Here is a 21863-nt window from a genome sequence, read left to right as displayed (position 1 = left end):
CAATTGGTTTTTTTATTTCATCCTTCTAAATTTTAATTGTTGGGAATTAAACACTGTAATTTTTATCAACTTGCTATGATGTTATCTGGCCTCCCGAATCAGGTCTTGAGTTAGCGTCTAACTTACTATAAGTTAATTTTCTTTTTGAAAAGAGATTTTTTTTTCATTGTATCCAGTAGAATGTCCCACTTACACTTTTCAATACAGAATATAAATTTGGTTTTGTGATTTTTATTAACTTTTAGTAACATAATAAATTATCCTTCTTAGGGTATTTTTGTTAAAAAAATCTTTTATAAATGAGCTTAAGCCATGCGATTATGACTTAAACTCACTGCTATTATATTTAGGCTTATTTAAGAAAGATTTTTTTTAAATTTAGTCTATTTGTTTTTGTGATTTTTATTGTCTATCTATCTAGTTTTATCGATGTTTTTTTTTAAATTTTTTAATTGATTTTTTTATTTCACCCTTCTAGATTTTGATTGTTGAAAATTGAATACTGTAATTTTTATAGACTTGCTATGATGTTATCTGGCCTCACAAATCGGATCTCGAGTTAGAACCTCACTATCTAATAAATTTGTTTTTGTGATTTTTATTGTCTTTAAGTAACATAATAAATTATCCTTTGTTTTCTTAGGTATTTTTTGTTAAAATTTCTTTTATAAATGAGCTTGAGCCAAGCAACTATGGCTTAAGCCCCCTACTACTATATTTAGGCTTATTTATGAAAGATTTTTTTTTAAATTCAGACCATTTAATATTTTTTTTATTGTATAAATAAATAAAATTAACTTATTAAATCTAGTTAAATTTATATCTAAGTAATGGATTTTTCTTTTAGTATTTTTAAACACCAGCAACAACCGAACATTCATTGTTTTTTTCCCACTAAAGTCCGTGGTGCAGCGCTGGTCAGCTATCCGGCAAATAACTCATACAAACACATTGAATAAAAGAGAGGAAAAAGAGAGAGCTTCACGCGAACGAAGGTGTCGGGGAGCCAACCCCAATTGCCAGCTGCCCGTCGGAAAGAGGTCCCCCCATTTGCCCCGCTCTCTTGCACGTGACTCAACACCCTTCCCTTCTTTCCTTTCTACAAAAAAGAAGGTAAAAAAAAAAAAAAACACTTTCCTCATTAATTAATTTTGACATATAAATAAATAAATAACTCCAAAGTAACCAAAAAATATCACTCACACGAATCGAGCGCATCCACAGCACCACACCCGTCTCTCCAAAACTCTATCTTTTTATTTATTTATTTATTTATTAATATCCTATCCCTCGCGCTCTCTCAATATAAAATAACCAAAGATTTTGCCAAATATTTTCGTATCCGTATCTTCAAGACATATTAAAAAAAAAAAAAAAGATATAAATATTTCTCCGTCTCTTTCTTCTCCCTGACCTGTTCTCTTTCCCTCCATCTACAACCCCCTCTCCCCTCCTTGGCTCTCTGTTTCTATTTAGTACTCACTCAAACACACAATAAAAGGCTATGTTTATCATATGTTTCTAGAAAGAAAAGAAGAGATGAGTTTTGTTTGTTTAAAAAGGAAGAGTTGAGATTCAATTGGTGTTGGCTGGAGTGGCAATTGCTTCTTCCAATGCTTCGATCTGCTGGTATCACTCTTGCCTTTTTCTCTTTAGATTTGATTTCCTACTCTATTTACTTGTATCTCTTTTCTATCAGATTTATATATCGTTCTAGATTTAGGATTGGATCTTTCTTTCTCTTTGTTAGGACCATTTTGCAATGCTCAGGTTTAATTCTTTAAGGATTGATTGATTGATTATTGGCACAATTATTTTTAAACAATACTGAAATAGTAAATTTGTTTAATTAAGTTAATTCTGTGTGTACATTTTTTATTTTATTTTCTTCTTTTACATGTGTGTGTGTCTATATGTATGTAATGGTAAATGACTGCGTATCTGCTCCAATGGCAATGGCATTCCCTTCATGCAAAATAAATCATGTTTGTTTGCCATCTCTAGTCAAATCAAATATCTATCAGCAGATGCAATCTCTAGTCAAAATCAATCATCCATCAAGCTTCTGACTTTGATTTCTTAGAGCTCCTTTCTAATAATTGAGCTTTACTAGATTGGTGTGGTGGTGCTCTTTCGATCTCTAAATGAGGTGGGACTGAACTGTCTTGGTTTCTGCGCTTCTGTATCATTGTTGGGATGTTGTGCCTTTGCACTGTGATCTCTCTAGTTTTTTTTTTTTAGATGAAAAAAATATTTAAACTGACATTAGGAATTTTCCAATTTCGCATAGGATTTTAGCTTTGCAGGTCAAATGGCCTCCAGCATAACCAAGCCATAACAGAAGAGATTTTTAATACATTGTTTAGTTGTGTAAAAACCATTGCGAGATTGGCGAGGTCTTTTATGGGATAAGGAGTGGGGGACCGAAATGGTTTTACATCCCAAATATTTAAGGACATGGAGGAGACACGAGATGATTCGGGGCCAGTGGAGCAAGGGCCTTCAAATTCTGTGTGGTGGGGCTCAGACTTTATCGAGAAATTTGACTCTGCCTCTTTGCTTTCTCAAGAAGATACTTTGAGTAATAAAGAATCACCTAAAAGTTATGAGGAAGATGGTTTGTCTTCTCAGACTGCTTCACAAATTCTCTGGAGCACTGGGATGCTTTCCAAACAAATACCAAATGGTTTTTACTCTGTCATACCGGTGAGAATTTATATATTCTAAATTCTTGTTCATATTTATTTGCTATAAGTTCCTTTGGTTGAGTAGTCTGATCTTTGCTGGAACTTAATCTTTTTTACAGATCCACAAATAATGTGGCTGTGAAGAAATAGTTCATTTATGAGATTATTTCTCTTGTTTATACTTGTGTTTGATGATCATTTCCTTTTAATTTGTGGTCATTATCTTCTTATGCTCAACTATGTTGGTTATGATGCAACCTTTTGTTCTGTTTTTTGACCTTCTCTATTGCAAATATTTTCCTCTCCTCTTAACTAAGATTCAGAAGTTGCATGTTAAAATGTACTATTAGGTCTTTTGTGGATAATGTGGCCCGTGCTTCCATATAGTTACAGTAGGAAGTATCTTGGGTGGTGTCAAATTCTTCTTCGTTTTCTTGCTTTTTTTGGATGATTTCCTTGTAGAACACTTAATTAAAGAGAAATTTTGAAATTGATGCATAATGTGCATCTTTTAGGTTGAGATGGTGGACCTTCTGTGCTTTTAACCAATAAATTTATAACATTGTAACTTTTGATTTTTAGTTTTTATTAAATTCTTAGACCTTTGATAGAGATAGTTTTATTTAGTTCTATCAGAATCAGACTTGAGTGATGGAAGGAAGATTCATGATAAAATAGTGGTATCAGAAAATGCATCCATCAATCTCATGACCTTTGTTGCATTGTCTCTTTGTTCTGCTTCTTTGAAAGTCGATATGAATTTTTTCTGTTGACCAAAAAATGTTTGACCTCTTTGTACTATTTTTTCTACACGTGTTGTTGAGAAATGCCTTTTCTTTTCTTTCTTTTCTTTTTTGGACAGTGAGAAATGAAATAAGTTCAAACAATGCTAAATGCATTTTCTGGATTATTTAAATTGTTGATATTTTCAAAGAGGACGAACATTACTTGATGGATTGTGTCCTAACTTATAATTTACTTTCCAACTTGCTCCATTTGTTTGGTTGCCTACTTAGAGCATTGATTTTCCTTCATGTTGTGATGATTTAATATCATGGATTGTTACAGGATAAAAGGCTAAAGGAGCTCTTTGTTAATATTCCAACTTTAGATGAGCTTCATTCTATGGGAGCCGAGGGTTTCAAGGCTGATGTCATTCTTGTAGATGCTAAGAAAGACAAAAAGCTATCCATGCTTAAGCAATTGATTGTGGCACTGGTAAAAGGGTTGAACTCAAATCCAGCTGCAATGATAAAAAAGATTGCTGGATTGGTAAGAATTCTTGAATAACCATTGTTCTATTAAATGGATATCTCATTTGAAGTTTTCAGTTGCTCTTTTTTCGCCCTTTAATTATCTTTACCTTTTTCTTCTTTTTTTGTTGCCCTCTCCACCTTAAACTATTTTTCTTTTTTACTGTGATGTAGTCTTGATTATGCCAAGGAAATCTATACATCCTTAACCTATTGTCAAGACATATTACAAACCCCTTCACATCTTGGCAAAAACTGTTTTCTTGCCTATGCAACTACATTGGATGTTTTCGTGCATGTTTGGTGCGGGCTTCTCAAACCACACGTCATTAACTATTTGTGCTGCAATGAAAAGATTTTCTTTTCTGTTTTTCACTTCCGCTTTAATTTACCTTTTTACTTGTAATTTAATTGCAATGTATTAAGGTAATAATTCCTTGTTTTGCAAGCCAATTCAGGGACTAAATTCTACCTAGTTTTGTCGATCTTCTTAATTTTTTTGTTCCATTATTCAGTCCAAAAATTGCTCTTTTCATTTTCATTTCTCTTGTTCCTGAGCAGGTGTCTGATTTTTATAAAAGACCAAATGTGGAGAGTCCAGCAAAAGCTGCAATAGAAGAAGCCTCCCACGTGTTAGAAAATCGAGGTGTTCAGTTGCTGGGGCAAATAAGGCAAGGGTCATGCTGTCCTAGGGCAATCTTGTTTAAAGTTTTAGCAGATTCTGTAGGTCTTGAAAGTAGACTCATGGTGGTAAGCTTTTAACTTCACCCAGTGAGTTCAACTGTTCTGCTCCATTTTTATTGAATGCCCAAAATTAGATAAAGATGCAATTTATTGCTAATTAAGATATACAATATCTGAAAGATTTCTTACTGTTTTTTCTTTCTTTCCCAGGGTTTACCAAATGATGGGACTGTTGAGTGTGTGGACTCATATAAACACATGTCTGTGATTGTTGTGTTGAATTCTGTGGAACTACTGGTTGATCTTGTGCGGTTTCCTGGTCAATTGATACCGAGTTCGACCAGGGCGATTTTTATGACTCATATTTCAGCAGCAGGGGAGAGTGACTCTGCAGAAAATGATTCCTGTGATTCTCCTCTAGAGCCAAACAGTCCTCTGTATGGTTTTGCAGAAAGAGCGGACCCTGACAGGTTAGCAAATAGCTAATGCATGATTTTTCCAAAAATGACAATCTGTACAATCTGTTAATGGGAGTTCTGAAAATAGTAAGTTGCTATGTCTTATTTTTGATGCAACAGTGCTGAAAAAGATGAAAACCTTCAGTTCCATAAGAAATTAGAGGCGTCTTCGAATGTATCAGGCCCTTCATTGCGAAATATGATGTTGCGATCTGCCACCTCTATTGACAGAAAATTGAGGTAATGATATATATCTTCACCCGAGAAGTTCCTTCTTGCAATGTGAACTTGGTATGACACTTCTTGTTTCTCGTATTCTATTTTATTGTTTAAATTTTTCATTTCTTTTTGTTGACTTTAACCATACTATAGAGCAGAATGTTGTACTTGAACATGTTCCTTTCCTCCCAGCTTATCACAAAGCGAACCGAATATTGCAACAACTTTTTGGAGACGTAGCCGGAAAAAGGTCATTGCTGAACAGCGGACTGCTAGTTCAAGGTAATAGCATGGTTTCCCCTGAGAGCTTTTTCATTTGGTTTCACATTTACAGGGAATCAACACGAATGTTTGGAAGTCTAAGTTTTACTTCTGTCCCTGCCAAGAGTACCTATTAGGTGGGAATTTTCAATTCTTTCAATAGGTTTGCTGCCAAGAGTACCAATATATGTACTCTCTTGGTTCTTTTCTTTTCCCTCATTCCTTTGGGGGAATGATCTCCTATCTTTTAACAGTCATAAGTTAGAAGAATAAGATCTCATGGTAGGGCTGTGGTATTATGGGCATAATGAACCTATTAAAGTATATTAATGTGTAATTCATAAACTTTATACAGGCCTCGCTGCGAGTTTTTCTTAAAATTGTTTCTTTTTTTTGGGGAGGCGGGGATTTACCCATTTTAATCGTAGGGCTAAAGGCTTGAACTATATTATGGCATTTGATACCATACTTGTTATATTCTAGTTTTTTTTTTTTTTTTTTTTGAAATTTGTGGTTTATTTTTCTAGCATTTACCCCCAAGGGATTTATTATATCCTTTGTATAAGCAATAATTAACTAGATGAGTACATGGTTGGGCATTTCCAGGTTGCATGCCTTTTCAGCAAAAGCATAATTTGATGCTTTTTCATGCTTTTCAAGAAAGCATACACTTTGACTTCTTATTTGATGGAACCTAGACCATTGGCTTTCTTTTCTACATTTCTATTCTCTAGCTTTTAATTCCTAGAAAACTTAGAAACTATGTCACTTGAAAATGCTTCTTTTCAAATAGTGAATAGGAGGGCACCCTTAGATTTGTTTTTCAATGGAAAAGATATAGGTTGGATGTTCTAACACTGCATTGGGTATTGTTTGGTTTGTGCCTTGACTTTGCATGTATGGATTCTTAATTGTCATTTGAGTTGCCTGGCTAGTGTCATTCTTTTCCATTTATTCTATTGGGCGGATGTGGGGTTAGAGGTTTCATTCACATGCATGCAATTATCCACATTGATTTCTATGTACTCTGATTCAATTGATCTGATTAAAGGTGCGTTGTATATTCATTTTTCACAAGTCCTAAATATGGTTGCTCGTGGTTATGTCAAAGTTAAACTATAAAACTTGTAATGGTGAAGTTTTAGCTAACAACTTCATTGATCTTTGTTTTGCAGTCCAGAACATCCTTCATTGCAAGCGCGTGGTCGGTCCATGTTAAGTGGTGATAGACATTCAATTAGAGATTATGCTGATGATGTTGCTACATCGAGGTTCATACCTTTTTGTTCCTATTTTTTAAACACATTTGAGCATTATACTGGAAAATACTTCTTGATGTTAGTTGCCTAGTTGGTTGATTATCTATTTAGATTTCATTTTATGGTTTAGTTGTTTTATTCTGTTCCAAAATTATCTTTTTTCTAAAGCTAACTAGGTTGATGTTAATTAGTTGACTATCTATTTAGATTTCATTTTATGGTTAGTTATCTTATTCGGTTCCAGAATTATCTTTTTTCTCTAAAGCTAATTAGGTTCCAAATATGACTAAAATGGTTGGCATAGTGATTTTGGATGAGCTTGGTTAAGCTTCTTTGGTATTCCAGAATCCTGCACTCCCTGTCCTATAAAGATCGTCTTGTTTGACTTCTTACACAAATTAAGAAAAAAATATTCATTCTTGTGACTACTTTTAATGCTCTTTTAATTTTCCCATGGGAGTCGCACGAAAGGGAAGATTGCATCATTCAACCAAAAGCATATTGTTGGATTAAGGACTTTCTTGTGGAAATAACTTTAAAATCTCAAACCAATTGGCAAGTAGAGAAAAATATAAAAGAACAAATATAAAAGAACAAGTACAATCAATCACATGAGCACATAAGAAATTTACGTGATTTAATAACTTAGGCCTTTTCCATGGGCAAGATGACCAAGGAAATTCACTATGAGAAAGTAGAAATTACAAGGTGTCATGCAAAATTAATCAAACCAAAGATCCCAAAATAATCTAAAACTCATATTTTCTCGTCTTTCTAGTCACCAAAGTATAGAGAATGGAGACATCTACGAATAATCCTTAATCCTAAAACATGAGAACTTTAGGCTTTTACATGTGGACCAAGTACATGATTATTTATTCTCATTTTGGCCTATAATTTAAGAAAATCCCAACAAATCTCCACCTTGGCTTAAAGTGAGCAAACTTTTGAAACTTGAACTCCTTTATGATCACCTTCATCAAGCATCTTTCAAGTACTACACAAACTAATGAAGTCTAAGAAATGCTTGAACTTGACTACAAAGATAAGCGTCGTCAACATATCTATAGGGTTTTTAGTTCAGCACATGTGCAGGGTTCTTAGTTGTAGCAATCTTCTTCATTGATATAAAGCACCCTGTGACATAATATTTAAAATGAAATAATATATAACATCAATATGTTTGGTCTGTTCATGGTACATCTAGTTCTGGGCCAGATGAATAACTCTCTGGCTATCGCAATGTATAACAGTCAACTCATGTGACAAACTAAGATTATCAACTAAACTTCTCAACCATAAAGCTTCTTTCATTGCTTCTGTCAATTTCATATACTCAGCTTCTGTTGTAGAAAAGATAACAGTGGATTGTAAAATTGCTTTTCAACTAATGGCATAATCTGAGAGAATGAAAACATAACCTGTCAACGATCCCCTTATGTCTAAATTACCAGTGTAATATGAATCTACAAAGCCCTCAATATTACTTCTAGTATTACTACTCCTGTCATTTATCAAGCCAACATATGTGGTATCTCTAAGATAATAGAGGATTCATTTCTCGTTATGCCAGTGAACTTCACCAAGATTTTTTATAAACATGCTGACCACACTAATAGTATGTGAAATGTCTAGATGAGTGTAGACCATAACATACATTATGCTTCCAACTGCACTAACATATGGAACACCTGAGACGTGCTCCATATCCTTAGTTTTTGGTGACAAACTTGAAGATACTTAAAATGGGCTGCATGTGTACTCACTGACTTGTAGTCTTGTATACTAAAACGCTCAAGTACCTTTGCATGATACTTTATCTATGGCAAGTATCTCTATACCCAAAATCTACTTAGTTGCACCCAAATTTTCATCTCAAACTCAACTAATTTTTCAAATTGTTGATCTCAAACATGTTATTGAAAGCAATCAACATGTCATCAACATACAACAAGTACACAAATGAACCATCTGAGAGCTTTCTAAAATATACACAACTATCATAGTCACACAAAAAGTAACCATGTCCAAGCATAAAAGCATCAAACCTTTTATACCACTGTTTCGGTGATTGCTTCAAGCCATACAATGACTTTTTCAATAAGCACATGATCTTCTTTACCTTGAGCAATGAAACCCTTCGACTGATGCATTTAGATCCTCTCCTCCAGCTTACTATATGGAAAAGCTGTTTTGACATTCAATTGCTCAAGCTCTAAGTCAAACAAAACAACCATAGCAAGTAATACCCAAATAAAGCTATGCTTCACAACTGAAGAGATCATTTCATTGAAGTCAATTTCTCTTTATATAAAGCCTTTAACAATTTAAACCTTGAATCCTTAACCTCTAAGATTCCATCTTTCCTCTCCTAAATCAATTTGCAGCCCTATGGTGGTTGAACAAGCACCCGTGTCCGGTTCTTATAAAGAAACTCAATCTTCTCATACATAGTAAACAACTATTGAGAAGATTCTTTGCAAGAAATTGACTCTTTATAAGAATAAAGCTCATGATTGTCAAGATTATCAAGAATATCTATAACATTCAAGGAAAAATCAACTAGATCAGCATAACCCTCATAATTGGGGTTTTTATTTGTCTTCTGTCTTCCTATAGCAATACTGTAAGGTTGTTTTTTAGGTGCATTTTTAATAATAATATGCTGCACCACTTCCTTAAAAAGCTTATCTAAATTATCTTTCTACGCTGTCTTTGAAGCTCTAACCTCAAGTTCCACCTGTTTGCTATTACTCTGGTTCATCTCAATATCAATCCCAATCGATTTCTTTTCCTTTTGAAACATATTAGACTCATCAAAGATCACATCCTTGCTAGTAATAAACTTAGGAGACTTGGGATTAACACACCACAATTAATAGCCCTTCACCCCAAATGCATAGCTTAGGAATATGCCTTTCTTCGCTCTTAACCCAAGTTTATCTTCCTTAATATGAGCACAAGCAGTACATCCAAATACTCGTAGTTTAGAGTAATCAACAGGAGAGCCAGACTATACCTCATATGGAAACTTCAACTCTAAAATTGTCGATGAGGATCTATTAACCAAATAACAAGACATGTTATTTGTTTCCGCCTGAAAGTCCTTTGACAATCCAACTTATAAAAGCATACAATGTGCTCATTCCAAGAGTGTCTTGTTCATATGTTCTGCAACCCTATTTTGTTATAGTGTATTCTTGACAGTGCGATGTCTAGCAATTTCTTTATTCATGTAGAACTCATCAAACTTACCTGAGCATAATTCCCAACCATTAGTAGTTCTAAGTGCTTGCTTTTCTTACTCGTCTGCTTTTTAATCAAGGCTTTTCATTGCTTGAAGGTGGCTAACACATCACCCTTTCTTTTTAGAAAATACCCAGACCTTCCCACAGTAGTCATCAATAAATATCAACAAATACTGTGCTCTACTTTTTGATATAATAAGAGAAGGATCCCAATGGTTAGAATGAATATTATCCACAGTACCCTTGCTATAACAAATAACTATGCTAAATGTTACAATGCATTGTTTTCCATTTTCCATAAACATAATGCTCATAAAAATCTAATTTAACTATTTTCTGACCACTTATCAAATTTCACTTGCTTAACTCTTGCATCTCCTATTACTCATATGTCCTAGTCGCTTGTGCCATAACTAAGTAGAATTATTATCCAAATCAACCATAAATGATACACTAGTTGAATCCATAATTATTGAACCTTGAAGACGGTAGACCATTAACTAGCTTTTCTTTCACCCCGACAAGAGCACCAGTACAAACTTTCAGAACTTCACCTTTATTAGAATAACCATAACCTTGGAAATCAAAAAGACTCAAAAAGAAATTAAATTCTTCATTTCTGGAACATCCCAAACCTCCAATGTCCTAACAATGCCATCATACATTCTAATTCGATTTGTATCACTCCAACAACAAAAAGTTTTTTTGTTGTCTTCTAATAAAACAGTACCATTGACAACTTTATAAGTGTCAAACTAGCTTATATTCGGAAAAATATAAAATGTGCAAGCCGAATCAAGAATCCATCCATCACTTGTGCTACCAACAGACAGAACCAGAACACTTTCAACATCATCATAAATTTCCCCTTCATTTGCAACATTTGCATTATTAGGTTTTCTTTTTCTTTCTCTTATCTTTTTGCCTATGATAGTTCTTCTAAAAGTGCCATACTTTATGATATTCAAAGTATTTATTTTTTCTAGATTTTGATTTTGACCTAGACCTGCCTTTATTACCTGGATCTTTATTATTTGTTCTACCCCTCAATCAAGCCCTCAGCATGATCATTATCATAACTCTTTCACGTGTTTTTTCAACTCTTTAAAGTTCAAGGAAGCTTTGACATCTTCTAAATTAAGAATATTCCTTCCATACAACAAAGTATCAACAAAATGATCATAAGATGGAGGTGATAAACACAATAAAATCAAATCCTAGTCCTCATCTTTAGCCTTAACATCAACATTTTGCAAATTTAAATTTACTCTATTGAATTCGTTAAGATGGTCTTTGATGTGCATACCTTCTTTCATCCGGAGAGTATACAACCCAAGCTTTAGATACAATCAATTCATCAAGGATTTATTCATGTAAAGAGTTTCCAACTTTGTCTATAATCTAGCAGCTGTAGTCTCCTTAGCAACCTCTCTTAGAATCAAATCAGACAAACAAAGTTGAATAGCACTACATGCCCGTTCCATGAGATCTTTTTTCTCCTCATCATTGATTTCCTTAAACAAACTGTCTACACCTTTCAGTGCCTTAAATAAACCTTGTTGAACTAACAAGGTATGCATCTTAATACACCACATATTGAAGTTGTTCACACCATTAAATTTCTCTACATCAAACTTCGTAGTTGACGTTACTTTTGTTGCCATAACAAAAGTCAACTGATAACTAGGTAAGCTCTAATACCAATATGTTACGGAAACAGTCCTAGAATCTCAAACTAATTGGCAAGTAGAGAAATATAAAAGATCAAGCACAATCAATCACGCAAGAGCGAACAAGAAATTTATGTAGTGCGACAACTTAGTCCTACTCTACGGGCAAGACGATCATGAAAATTCACTATGAGAAAAGGGGATTACAAGGTGTCATAAAAATTGCACTCTCTTCCAAGATCTAAAGTAACCCAAAATTCACATTTTCTCTTATCTTTTTAGCCACCAAAGTGTAGAGAATGGAAGCACTTACAAATAAACCCTAACCCAAAAATATAATAATTTTAGGTGTTGTATATGGACTAAGTACATGGATGTTTATTTTCTTACTTTGGCCTATAATTTAAACAAACTCAACAAAGTTTATCTCTTAAATAAGAAAACACTGCTATTTCTATTTAAATCATCTTAAATTAAGGACTAATAAGAGACTAAACTTAAAATAAAAGCACCTAGAGAATCTCAAGCTAAATTGGTAATTACAGAAATACCTTTGTGCACAAAAGTCATGATAGAATGTAGTAATTCTGTTTCTTTTGTCGTCTGCATCAACTATAGTGTTTTTTATTTTATATATATATATATATTAACTGATTTTGGTAGTCTGTTTGTAAAGCCATCAAAAAACCATGCTGAAAATAATGACAAAAACCATATTTCCTCTTCTTAGTGGAAGGTTTCCATTCTAAATATTCATAGAACTGCTAATGCACTTGGAAGCTGCTCGCTCCTATTGAATTTTTCTTAGCCGTGAAACAGAAAAACAAGAGAAATAATGATTCCTCTTAGTTGTTAAGGCATGGACTCCTGAAAGCACACAAGACTTGAGAATTCTTTTGGTAGTCGTCAACCCAACTCTCAATAATCTTCATAAATTGGACTTTTACATACGAATTTTTGTGCTTTCAACTTTTTTATTTACAGTTTTCTTGTAACCGTTTGTGCTTCACTTTTCTGAAGAATCTCATCATGCCTACAGAGGCATTTTTACATATTTATAATTTTCCTGAAATTTACCTTTCTCTTGTCTCGATACAGGGTCAATATTTTAGCAATTTAGTTCAGTGCATGCGTAAAACAGAGAGATTCTAACTTAATTTCTACCAAAAAGAGAACAACATTAAAAAATTGAAAAATCTAGTGTAATGGGCAAGACAATGTTAATAGCCGTTCCTGTCGCCCACCCACCCATTCATAAACTGATTGATAAAATAAAAAAACAAAATATTGAAAGCATCACTTGTTTTCTTATTTCAAAAGCATATTTCCTTTGTAGTATGTACAACCCATGAAGACACACACGACATATATAGATCTATGGAAGTAATTTATCAAGTATATTATTCTGTTATCTCTTTGTTTTGAACATAATTATAACTTAGTTGCTCATGTTTAAAAACTAATAACTGAGTCCCTTGATTCTTTTTAACTGCTGTCTTATCAAAGAAGTCTTGTTTTTTTTTTTTTTCCTAAAACCCTGCTATGTTAGTTTTTATCTAATAATTTAAACGTCCAAGCATGCTTTGGGGATTTATTGAAAAACCAACCAAGGTTTCAGTTATACAATGGTCAATCAAAGTCAAATGACTAAGTTATAGGTTTTCAAACACAAAGGACTACGTATAACATACAACCAGGTTGAAAAAGTCAGAGACTAATGAATATTTACTCTAATTTATCACAGGCAAACTCCCTGTGTTTTATGTCGAACTTTTTAATGTGAAATGTGTGCGCTTCATGGTTCTAAGCCAGCAAGTAATACTGATGTTTATGTAATATTGTAATTGAGAATTGAGAAAAGGAATATAAAAAGAGCAGAGGAAATAATGATATGAGGAAGGGTGGAGGCTGCATTATGGCATCTTTTTTAGCACACTCCCTATTCTTAAAACACACCAACAAGTGTTACTGCTTTATTATCCTAGCAGCTTGTGCATAATTTACCCGATTCTTTGTTTATGCATCTCTGGTAATAATGGTATATCTACTAATTTCTATGATACAATGGTGTATAGTTGATTAGTTGTGATCTGAGATTATGCTAATATTGGATTGTCAAGTGTAGCTACAGGTCAGAGGGTGCATCAACATCAGAAGCTCATAGAATGAGAAGAAGAAGTATTAGCATGACCCCAGAAATTGGTGATGACATCGTAAGGTTGATGTTTGTTTCATTATGACCTGTGCATTATGTTGTGATGCTACTGTGCTATAGTTATGTTTATCATATTTTGTTATTTTGACTTGATTTCTGTTTTGTTACAATTGGAGTAATCTATGTTGCTGTTGTAGAAAAACAAATTATAATATTATATTTGTTTAGATATTAGGCTATGATGTGGTTGCAGTAAGCTATGATCATGCTATGCTACTATGACTGTAGTTGTAGAAAATACAAATTAGGTTATTCTGATTTTTCTTTGAATAGATTTATGTAATCCTTTAACTAATTTGTCTAGAATATTAGGATATCAGGTGCTCTTCTCAAGAAGGAATTCTTTTCCTATTTGGATATTTATTTTCTACTAAATTTAGGATTATTAGGGTTTTGCTACCTATAAAATAGCAGCAATTCTATGTTCTAGTCAGGCTTGATATGGGATTTTATTGATAAAGTGTCCTGTGTTTGGCATGTAACTTCTCATCTCCCTCTCCTAATTCTTCTTAGTGCCCATTTGGGTCTAAGGGTAGGGTTGGTTTTTATGGCTTTTTGGGAAGAAAGCCCAATCCAATATGTTTGGTTACACAAAGCTGGCTACGGGCCTATGTGGGCCGCATTCTAGAAAACCTAGAAGCTAGTTTTTCTGGAGTTGCTCCATTTTGGAGCTTTACTAGCTTTTTTCTTTAATATTATTTGTAACGGCTATTTCAACACCTTTTTTTAGGGAACACTTCTTTTCTACTAGCCATCTCTTGGCTATCTACTATTACAACATAGTCAAGCTACAACTACAACCACAACCTTATACTCATGCAGTCTTACACTTGTTTTTGTTGTTCTCTTATCGAAGGCTATTCTGTTTCATTTTGGTATACAGGCTGAAGTGATTCTTTACCCTTTCATTTGTAGTTTTTTCCTTGTACACTTTTAACCTAATTATCCTATCACCATGATGAAAAATGCTGAGCTGAGTTCCAAATTTCTTCCTTTTTATACCTCATGAAAATGAGATTGCCAAAAATGACACACGGACACTCCTTTTTATAAGAAAGATGAAATCAGTGGAGGCTTCTATCAAGGTAATAAATGGTTAGTTGTTTTTGAGCAAGTACTTTGGGGAAATCGGGAGTTGTACATCTAGCCTTTCCAAACTTGGTCTCTGAATTTCAACTAGCGAGACAACGTAAAACGACCTAGTACACAAATGTCTAGCAACAATAACCTATTCCACAACAATTGCCTTGATAAAAAATGATTCTAGCATTTACCTTCGACCGAACCCTCCAGGAGACTGCAGAAAGCCTCAGCCTTGGAGTATTAATATTTCCTTTATTTAATTGTTTTCTATACTTAAAGATTCCTAATAGATATTTGGAGTTATACTATTTACCATTCATTGGAAAGTAGTTTTTATTAGGAATCTACCTTTATTTCATATTTAGTTGGTTTTCCTATAACAGTATTTATTTCTCAAATGGCTCCAGGATCCTAATTTTATCAGTTCTGAAATTTCCTAGCTTGTACCGGGCACCTAAGACATTGCAAGTTGGGATGTTATTGATTGACGAGATAAAATTTAGCAGAATTTGGTTCTTCTTTGAGTGGTTTTCTCAATATCTTTGTTTTATCTGTGTACATGGGTTATTTGGTTATCATGTTCAATGATAAAAGCTGTTGTTCAATTAGCCTTTGGTATTCATTGACAAAATTGCTCAAGCTGTTTGAAACTTTGATTGATTGATTGTGGATAAAATGTCTTGTTCTTATATGGTAAAATTAATCAACTATTTCAGGGCTGTACGTGCTATGAATGAAACTTTGAAGCAAAATCGTCTTTTGAGTGAACATGGCAATGATAGGTTGTTTACAAATAATTTAGATGACAAGGACAATGGCTCAGATCTTCAAAAAAATGTATGTTTTTTCTTTTTGGTACTTTTGTTTCTCTCCTTGGCGTAAGAACTTCTCTTTGCCAATTATTGTTTATGTTCGTATTATTTTGGGTTTTACTGCCATTTATTCTTCTCCAGACTATTCATAAACATGGAATTTGATTTTAGGCACATGAGTGGCCAAGCATGGTTGGTTGCCTGCATAATTAGCATCACCAAACAAAGTAGATCTTATGGTCTTGTCTGTCAGCTTTGATGGATCACTATCCTTTTCAGTAAGAGAAGAGAGAAATCTTGCGTGAGTCCTTTGACATATGGATATGGGTTATGGACTCAGCCGTGCCTAGCTTACATGGTCATAAAAAAAGTGTCACATCTCGTATATTTGTGATACCAGGATTGAATTGTCTATTCCACCACAAACAATCTAAGTTACTGGATGCTAGTCATTCCTCTATTAAATTTATCCTAATATAGGTTCTGCACATATCTAGGAAGATCCATTAATATACTTTTTTCCTTACTGTTGTTTCTTCACAGTGAGTTCCATGTGTTAGTTTAGTTATGGAAGTAAGTGAGGTTAAGTTGAGTCATTAGTCTCCAAATGCATAAATAGGCTTAGTGTAGTTATCCCACATTTGTTATCATCCTCCTAGCATTCTTGGTACTAATTAATCAATTTGTGCATGAATCAGGTATCAAATTTTGATCTTGATGGTCGTGAGGGAATATCTGGTGGAAGGTCTGCTTTATATACCCTTGAAAGTGACCGCATAAATTCCCAGAAGGCAATTTCATTACCATCTTCCCCACATGAATATAGAAGTCAAACTTCCCAGAGCAGCAGATCTTCAGGCTTTGTAGCTAACGATCAATTGGTTACAACATGGAATAAAGTTCTCGAATCTCCCTTGTTCCATAGTAAACCCCTACTACCATTCCAAGAATGGAATATTGATTTCTCAGAATTAACTGTTGGAGCTCGTGTTGGGATTGGTAAGCATCAGTACCTACATTTTTCAGTTGTTTTGTTGGCTTTGAATTTTGATTCTGTCAATACTGCAGTACAAAATTTACCTATTATAGTTTTACATTTTTTTGGAATGAGTCGGCATACAATTTTGTAATCTTTCAAGAGTCCTTGGTGAACAGTACTGTGGTTTCTCTATTGTAATTGCAGTAATAGCAAACAATGTGCTTGGATTGAAGGTTCCAATACACTGTTGGTTGTCTAAAATCTTAATAGATGTTTTCATAAAAGAGGAAAGGAACAGGCACACATTTCATGGACTTGAAATTTTAATTGCTCACTTTAAAATACTTCCACGTATTTTGATGGTTCACAATCCTTGGATTGTCTCGTTTTAGTTCTATCATGCAGCCCTTCCTGGGATTTCTTTTTTTTCTTGGATAAATTTCCGTGGTTGAATTTGTTTTGCTACCTATGCTAATGACATTAGAATTTTGTCTTTTATACTCGTTTATTTTTTCATTGATAAATTGAAATAGAATGTTTTGATTGTTGATGTTTTCCCGTCATTATGCAATGATCTAAAGGTTTTGAGTTTATTATCTCTCCTTTAAACTGTCATAAATAGCTGGCCAGTGACCTTGGTTGCAGTTTCACTGGATGAACCCTCATCAACCACCATTCAGATTTAAAGATATGATATCAGTCCAAATATTTGAGCACAATCTCATATGCATGCCATTCCTGCAACTTTTGTGTCTTTAGTTCTCCATTTATTTGGGTGGTGTTTTGTTATGAGGAAATCATAACCAGTGTTTTCTCAAGCTGTTGGCAGCAGGCATTGTTGTTCACTTTCTTACTATTATTTTACAGGCGGTTGCTCTGCCATCTATTAGTGTACCCTTGAATTCATGGTTCATCTTTGATTTCATGTTCTCATTTTGTGTCATCCAGAATTTAATATACAGATGCATGCTTTTATGAAGAGTCTGACCCCAACCCACTCTAAACTCCCTAGATGGCTGGAGAAAATAGTGAGAAAATAAAATAAAAAGAGCTATCTAAATTGTGCATTGTAGGAAGCTTGAACAACAGATAAGATTTGTTGCTTAGCTGAATAAACTGCTGTGAAGAAAGTTTGAATGTCGCCTATCTTAAAATTTGAACATATCTGATGGAAGGAATGATGCGCAAAGCTTAGCTTTCCATCAATGCAGTTCTTAGAGCCTTATCCTTCCCAACTCCCTCTCATCCTCTCCTTACTTCCTGCACTATAGTCTAAATTGATAATCAAAGCAGCATCTTGTATATGGAAACAAAATTAATACTGTTTTTGTGGGGTAAAGTCATTTATATATAAAATGCTTTATTGATTTTAGCTGTCTTGATTGTATATAGGGTTTTTTGGTGAGGTATTTCGTGGCGTATGGAATGGTACAGATGTCGCAATCAAGGTCTTTCTAGAGCAAGATCTAACTGCTGAAAACATGGAGGACTTCTGCAATGAGATATCAATTCTTAGGTCTCTCCTTATTCACATGTGGGTTGCTTTACTTTTATCCTATCAATATTTCTGACTTTATCCTATGATTTTTTGCATGTGATTTCTTCCAGCCGTCTTCGACATCCTAATGGTATTCCTCTTACCTGCTAATTGCTTAAGTTGTATCTTTTATATTTCACTTATCTAAGATTTCTGGAAGTGATGTCTGCATGTATAACTTGGAATTGTGAATTTAACAAGATCTACCGCCTCAGAAAAAATAGGAGAGATCTTCTTGTTACTGTTTTCTGGTTATCTACTGCCTCAGAAAAAAATAGGATGGATCTTCTTGTTACTGTTTTCTGGTTGACTGGCAAGCTTCTTACCTATTTTTCTGATGGAGAATGAATGGAAGATTTTCAAGATACTTGTGATAGGAAACTTAGAGATTACTTAATTGGAAAATCTAGGTATATTGGGCTATTGTAATATTTAGACTTATTTGAGGATTTTATATGGGTAAATTACAAAAATGGCCCTGAACAGTTACCTCCTTCACAATGTTACCCTTACTGATTTGGGCAATTAATTTTGTCTTAGCATTACTTAATGTTTGCAGTCTCACCCTTCCATTCAGTCTTTGCTAAAAACAAACAGATTTTGGATTTTAATTATTTGTTTTCTACTTAGTTTAGAACTTTTAATTTAATTAATAATTTCTATTAAGGAATCTCAATGCTAGATGTATTCTATTAATTAGGTAAGTTTTGATTAGGAATCCTTTTCTATAAAAGATTTTAGTACTAATCACCCTGCCTTGGCTTTTTTTGTGACCTCATAGCTGCTGGTTTTGCCCTTTTTGGATTTTCCATTTTGATGTAGCACTGATTTGATTGGATGCTGAATATGGTTTTTGTTCAAACATAGTTGGTCATTTGAAATTCCATATGTTCAGTACCTTGCTTTTAGTTTGGTGTCTGTGTGAAAAGAAGTGAAATTCCTGTCCAAACCTATTGAGTGAAAATTATGGGAGATTGATATATGACAAAAAAAGAGATGTAACTTTGGTATCAGAGCCTAAGCTCGACCGAAACTATTAACATTAATTTTTTAATCACCAAATCACCCTAAATTCATAACAGGTCCAGAATTTGACTTTCATAACCCCGTTGAGCTTTTTGGTTGGATTTGAGACCCAGCAAATTAAATGGAACAAAGACTCAGTGAGCAACTTCAAGCTGTGGAATGCTGAATTGAAGTAATGTTGAGTTTTTCCCGAGAAGAGGAGAATGTTGGAGAATGAATGGAACATTTATAAGAATTTTCTTTCTAGTAAAGTAGGAGATTTGTTCTACTTTCTTTGAATGCTATTTGGTGGATCTAGTTACTTAGGTTAGTATGTTATTTGTTTTATATTAAAAAAAGGTCATGATAATGTTCAGTAGTAGTTATGGATTTTATTTTGTTAAGACCTTAATGCATTTTCTTTCCCATTTTAGGGTTTAACTAGGGTTTAGGTGCCTATATATAATGGCACTAATCTACTATTTTGAGGTAGTTGAAGGTTATTGAGAGTTGAAACTTCTTTTTTCTCCCTTTTGTATTCTTCTTCTCCACCTTTATTCCTCCTCTTCTAATTAATTCCTTCCTTCCTTCCTATCTTTCTTCTACATTTTATATCCTGACATCTGAACCAACTGATGCTGGTTGTCGCAGTTATCTTATTTCTGGGTGCTTGCACAAGGCCTCCACGCTTATCAATGGTGACTGAATACATGGAGATGGGGTCCTTGTATTATTTGATCCACTTGAGTGGCCAGAAGAAGAAGCTTAGCTGGCGGAGGAAGCTAAAAATGTTGTGTGATATATGCAGGTGTGTTTGTCATGTCCTAATTTAGAAAATGCTTCTGTGGATAAGCATCTTTGCTTGTTTATTTTGAGGAACTAACTTTGAAAATTTGTGGTGGTCTTAGCTAAACAATTTTCTTGAATGCTAACTTCTCTATTCTTTTATCATGGTTTATATGTGACATCATTTTTAAGAATATAATATTATGCCTAATACCTCCCTTGGAGCTTGATGAGTAGAGATAAAGAGCACTGCTCTCTATATAGAAGAGAAACTTGACATGATTGTGAGAGGTTGATACACAACATCGCTTATGGGATTCAAATAGACAACTGAAGCCAAGAGATGCTTTTAAATGATTTTTTTTTTGTGGCTAACTGATAATGAGAGCCTGTATATGTAATTGCCAACTATCCTTGACTCCTATCTGGGCATTTTGACTGCTACTTGTTATCACCATTGAAGCTTGTGTGTGCTGGGCAACTTATTAGTTGTTAAAAAAAGGGTTCCAGTAGCATTTGACTAAGCTACATTAGGTAATTAATTACAAGTTGGCATTCAGCTGTGTTCTGATTATATAATATTTTATTCTTTTGCTCGTCGTTAAGGGGGTTGATGTGCATGCATCGAATGAAGATAGTTCATCGGGATCTTAAAAGTGCAAATTGCCTTGTGAATAAGCATATGACAGTTAAGATCTGTGATTTTGGACTCTCCAGAGTAATGACAGACACACCAATTAGGGATTCCTCGTCTGCTGGAACTCCTGAATGGATGGCACCGGAACTAATTCGTAATGAACCCTTCACTGAAAAATGTGATATTTTCAGCCTAGGGGTGATAATGTGGGAGCTCTGCACACTAAATAGGCCATGGGAAGGTGTACCGCCAGAAAGGGTATGCTTAGTCGCTCTCATTTAACTTCAGAATTTTATGTTTTTTTCTCTTTGGGGCAGTTGCGTGATAGAATAATGTATTCCTTCAGGACTTTTAGTAGATTTATCTTGTATGTTTCACTCTTTCTATCAGGACTACTTTTTTTCATTCCCCAATTCTTTTGTTTCCCATATTTCTGCAATTTGACTTGTATTTCTTTTGCTTTATCCTGTGTAGGTGGTTTATGCTGTTGCGAATGAGAGATCCCGTTTGGAGATTCCAGAAGGTCCACTGGGCAAGCTAATATCGGGTAACTCTATCTGTTGTTACAGGCAAACAAAGATCGTTTTAATTTTTTTATTAACTTTGCATGAGCCCCAAAACGCGTTCTTTGCTTGCGATAATTGGCTTTGAAGAATAATTTCAAAGAGCACGTTGCTTGCCCCATTCCCAGTTCCTCTATTTGGAATTTCTCGTTTAAATAAATGTTATTGTTACCCAATTATAATTATTTTCATGGGTCGGATATTTGAGTTGTCTTAAACCATGTATAATGCGCCTTTTTGTTTTTGCCAGATTGTTGGGCAGATTCGCATTTACGGCCAAGCTGTGAAGAGATACTCTCTCGATTGCATGATTGCGAGTACATGCTTTGCCGATAAGTATGTTTCTGGTGCATATATGGTAGAGGTGTCGCAATGTTCTCGGCTAAGTTGTAAACTCATAATTTTCCAAATCATTGTGAAAACATAAAATTCTTCAATTTTTCAGGGGCACAAACTCCGTATCGTTTTTGTGCAATTTTCTACGAGATAATGAAATGGAAAAAAAAA

At 34.2% G+C, this 21863-nt stretch overlaps 1 protein-coding gene across 3 annotated transcripts; it reads left to right on the top strand.

Moving 5' to 3' along the window:
• The first annotated feature begins 1318 nt into the window (after positions 1-1318).
• LOC133691627 (probable serine/threonine-protein kinase SIS8) lies at positions 1319-21831 on the top strand. Of its 3 annotated transcripts, none has more exons than XM_062112214.1 (17): positions 1319-1629; positions 2291-2706; positions 3756-3959; positions 4502-4690; positions 4835-5094; positions 5203-5322; positions 5494-5583; positions 6738-6833; positions 13865-13957; positions 15754-15874; positions 16548-16848; positions 18221-18344; positions 18437-18456; positions 20022-20178; positions 20874-21051; positions 21268-21340; positions 21607-21831. In XM_062112214.1, exons 2-17 carry the CDS (start codon positions 2458-2460, stop codon positions 21690-21692), a joined length of 2361 nt encoding a protein of 786 aa, XP_061968198.1. In that variant the 5' UTR covers positions 1319-1629; positions 2291-2457; the 3' UTR covers positions 21693-21831. The 3 variants fall into 3 exon arrangements, with proteins under 3 accessions (XP_061968198.1, XP_061968196.1, XP_061968195.1); XM_062112212.1 differs by having other exon boundaries at positions 1322-1629; positions 13871-13957; positions 20763-21051; XM_062112211.1 differs by having other exon boundaries at positions 1322-1629; positions 20763-21051.
• Positions 21832-21863: the final 32 nt, after the last annotated feature.

The sequence above is a fragment of the Populus nigra genome, chromosome 4 (assembly GCF_951802175.1).
Source record: "Populus nigra chromosome 4, ddPopNigr1.1, whole genome shotgun sequence".
NCBI classification, from domain to species: Eukaryota; Viridiplantae; Streptophyta; class Magnoliopsida; order Malpighiales; family Salicaceae; genus Populus; species Populus nigra.
Note: the sequence above shows the minus strand (reverse complement) of the source record. Positions and strands in the feature narration are given on the sequence as shown.

Excerpts from the sequence above, each read along its gene's own strand:
- LOC133691627 (XM_062112211.1), top strand. The coding sequence starts at position 2,458 with ATGGAGGAGACACGAGATGATTCGGGGCCAGTGGAGCAAGGGCCTTCA. Across the intron at positions 5,323-5,493 it reads TCTATTGACAGAAAATTGAG|CTTATCACAAAGCGAACCGA; the intron begins GTAATGATATAT and ends CTTTCCTCCCAG. Across the intron at positions 18,457-20,021 it reads CCGTCTTCGACATCCTAATG|TTATCTTATTTCTGGGTGCT; the intron begins GTATTCCTCTTA and ends TGGTTGTCGCAG.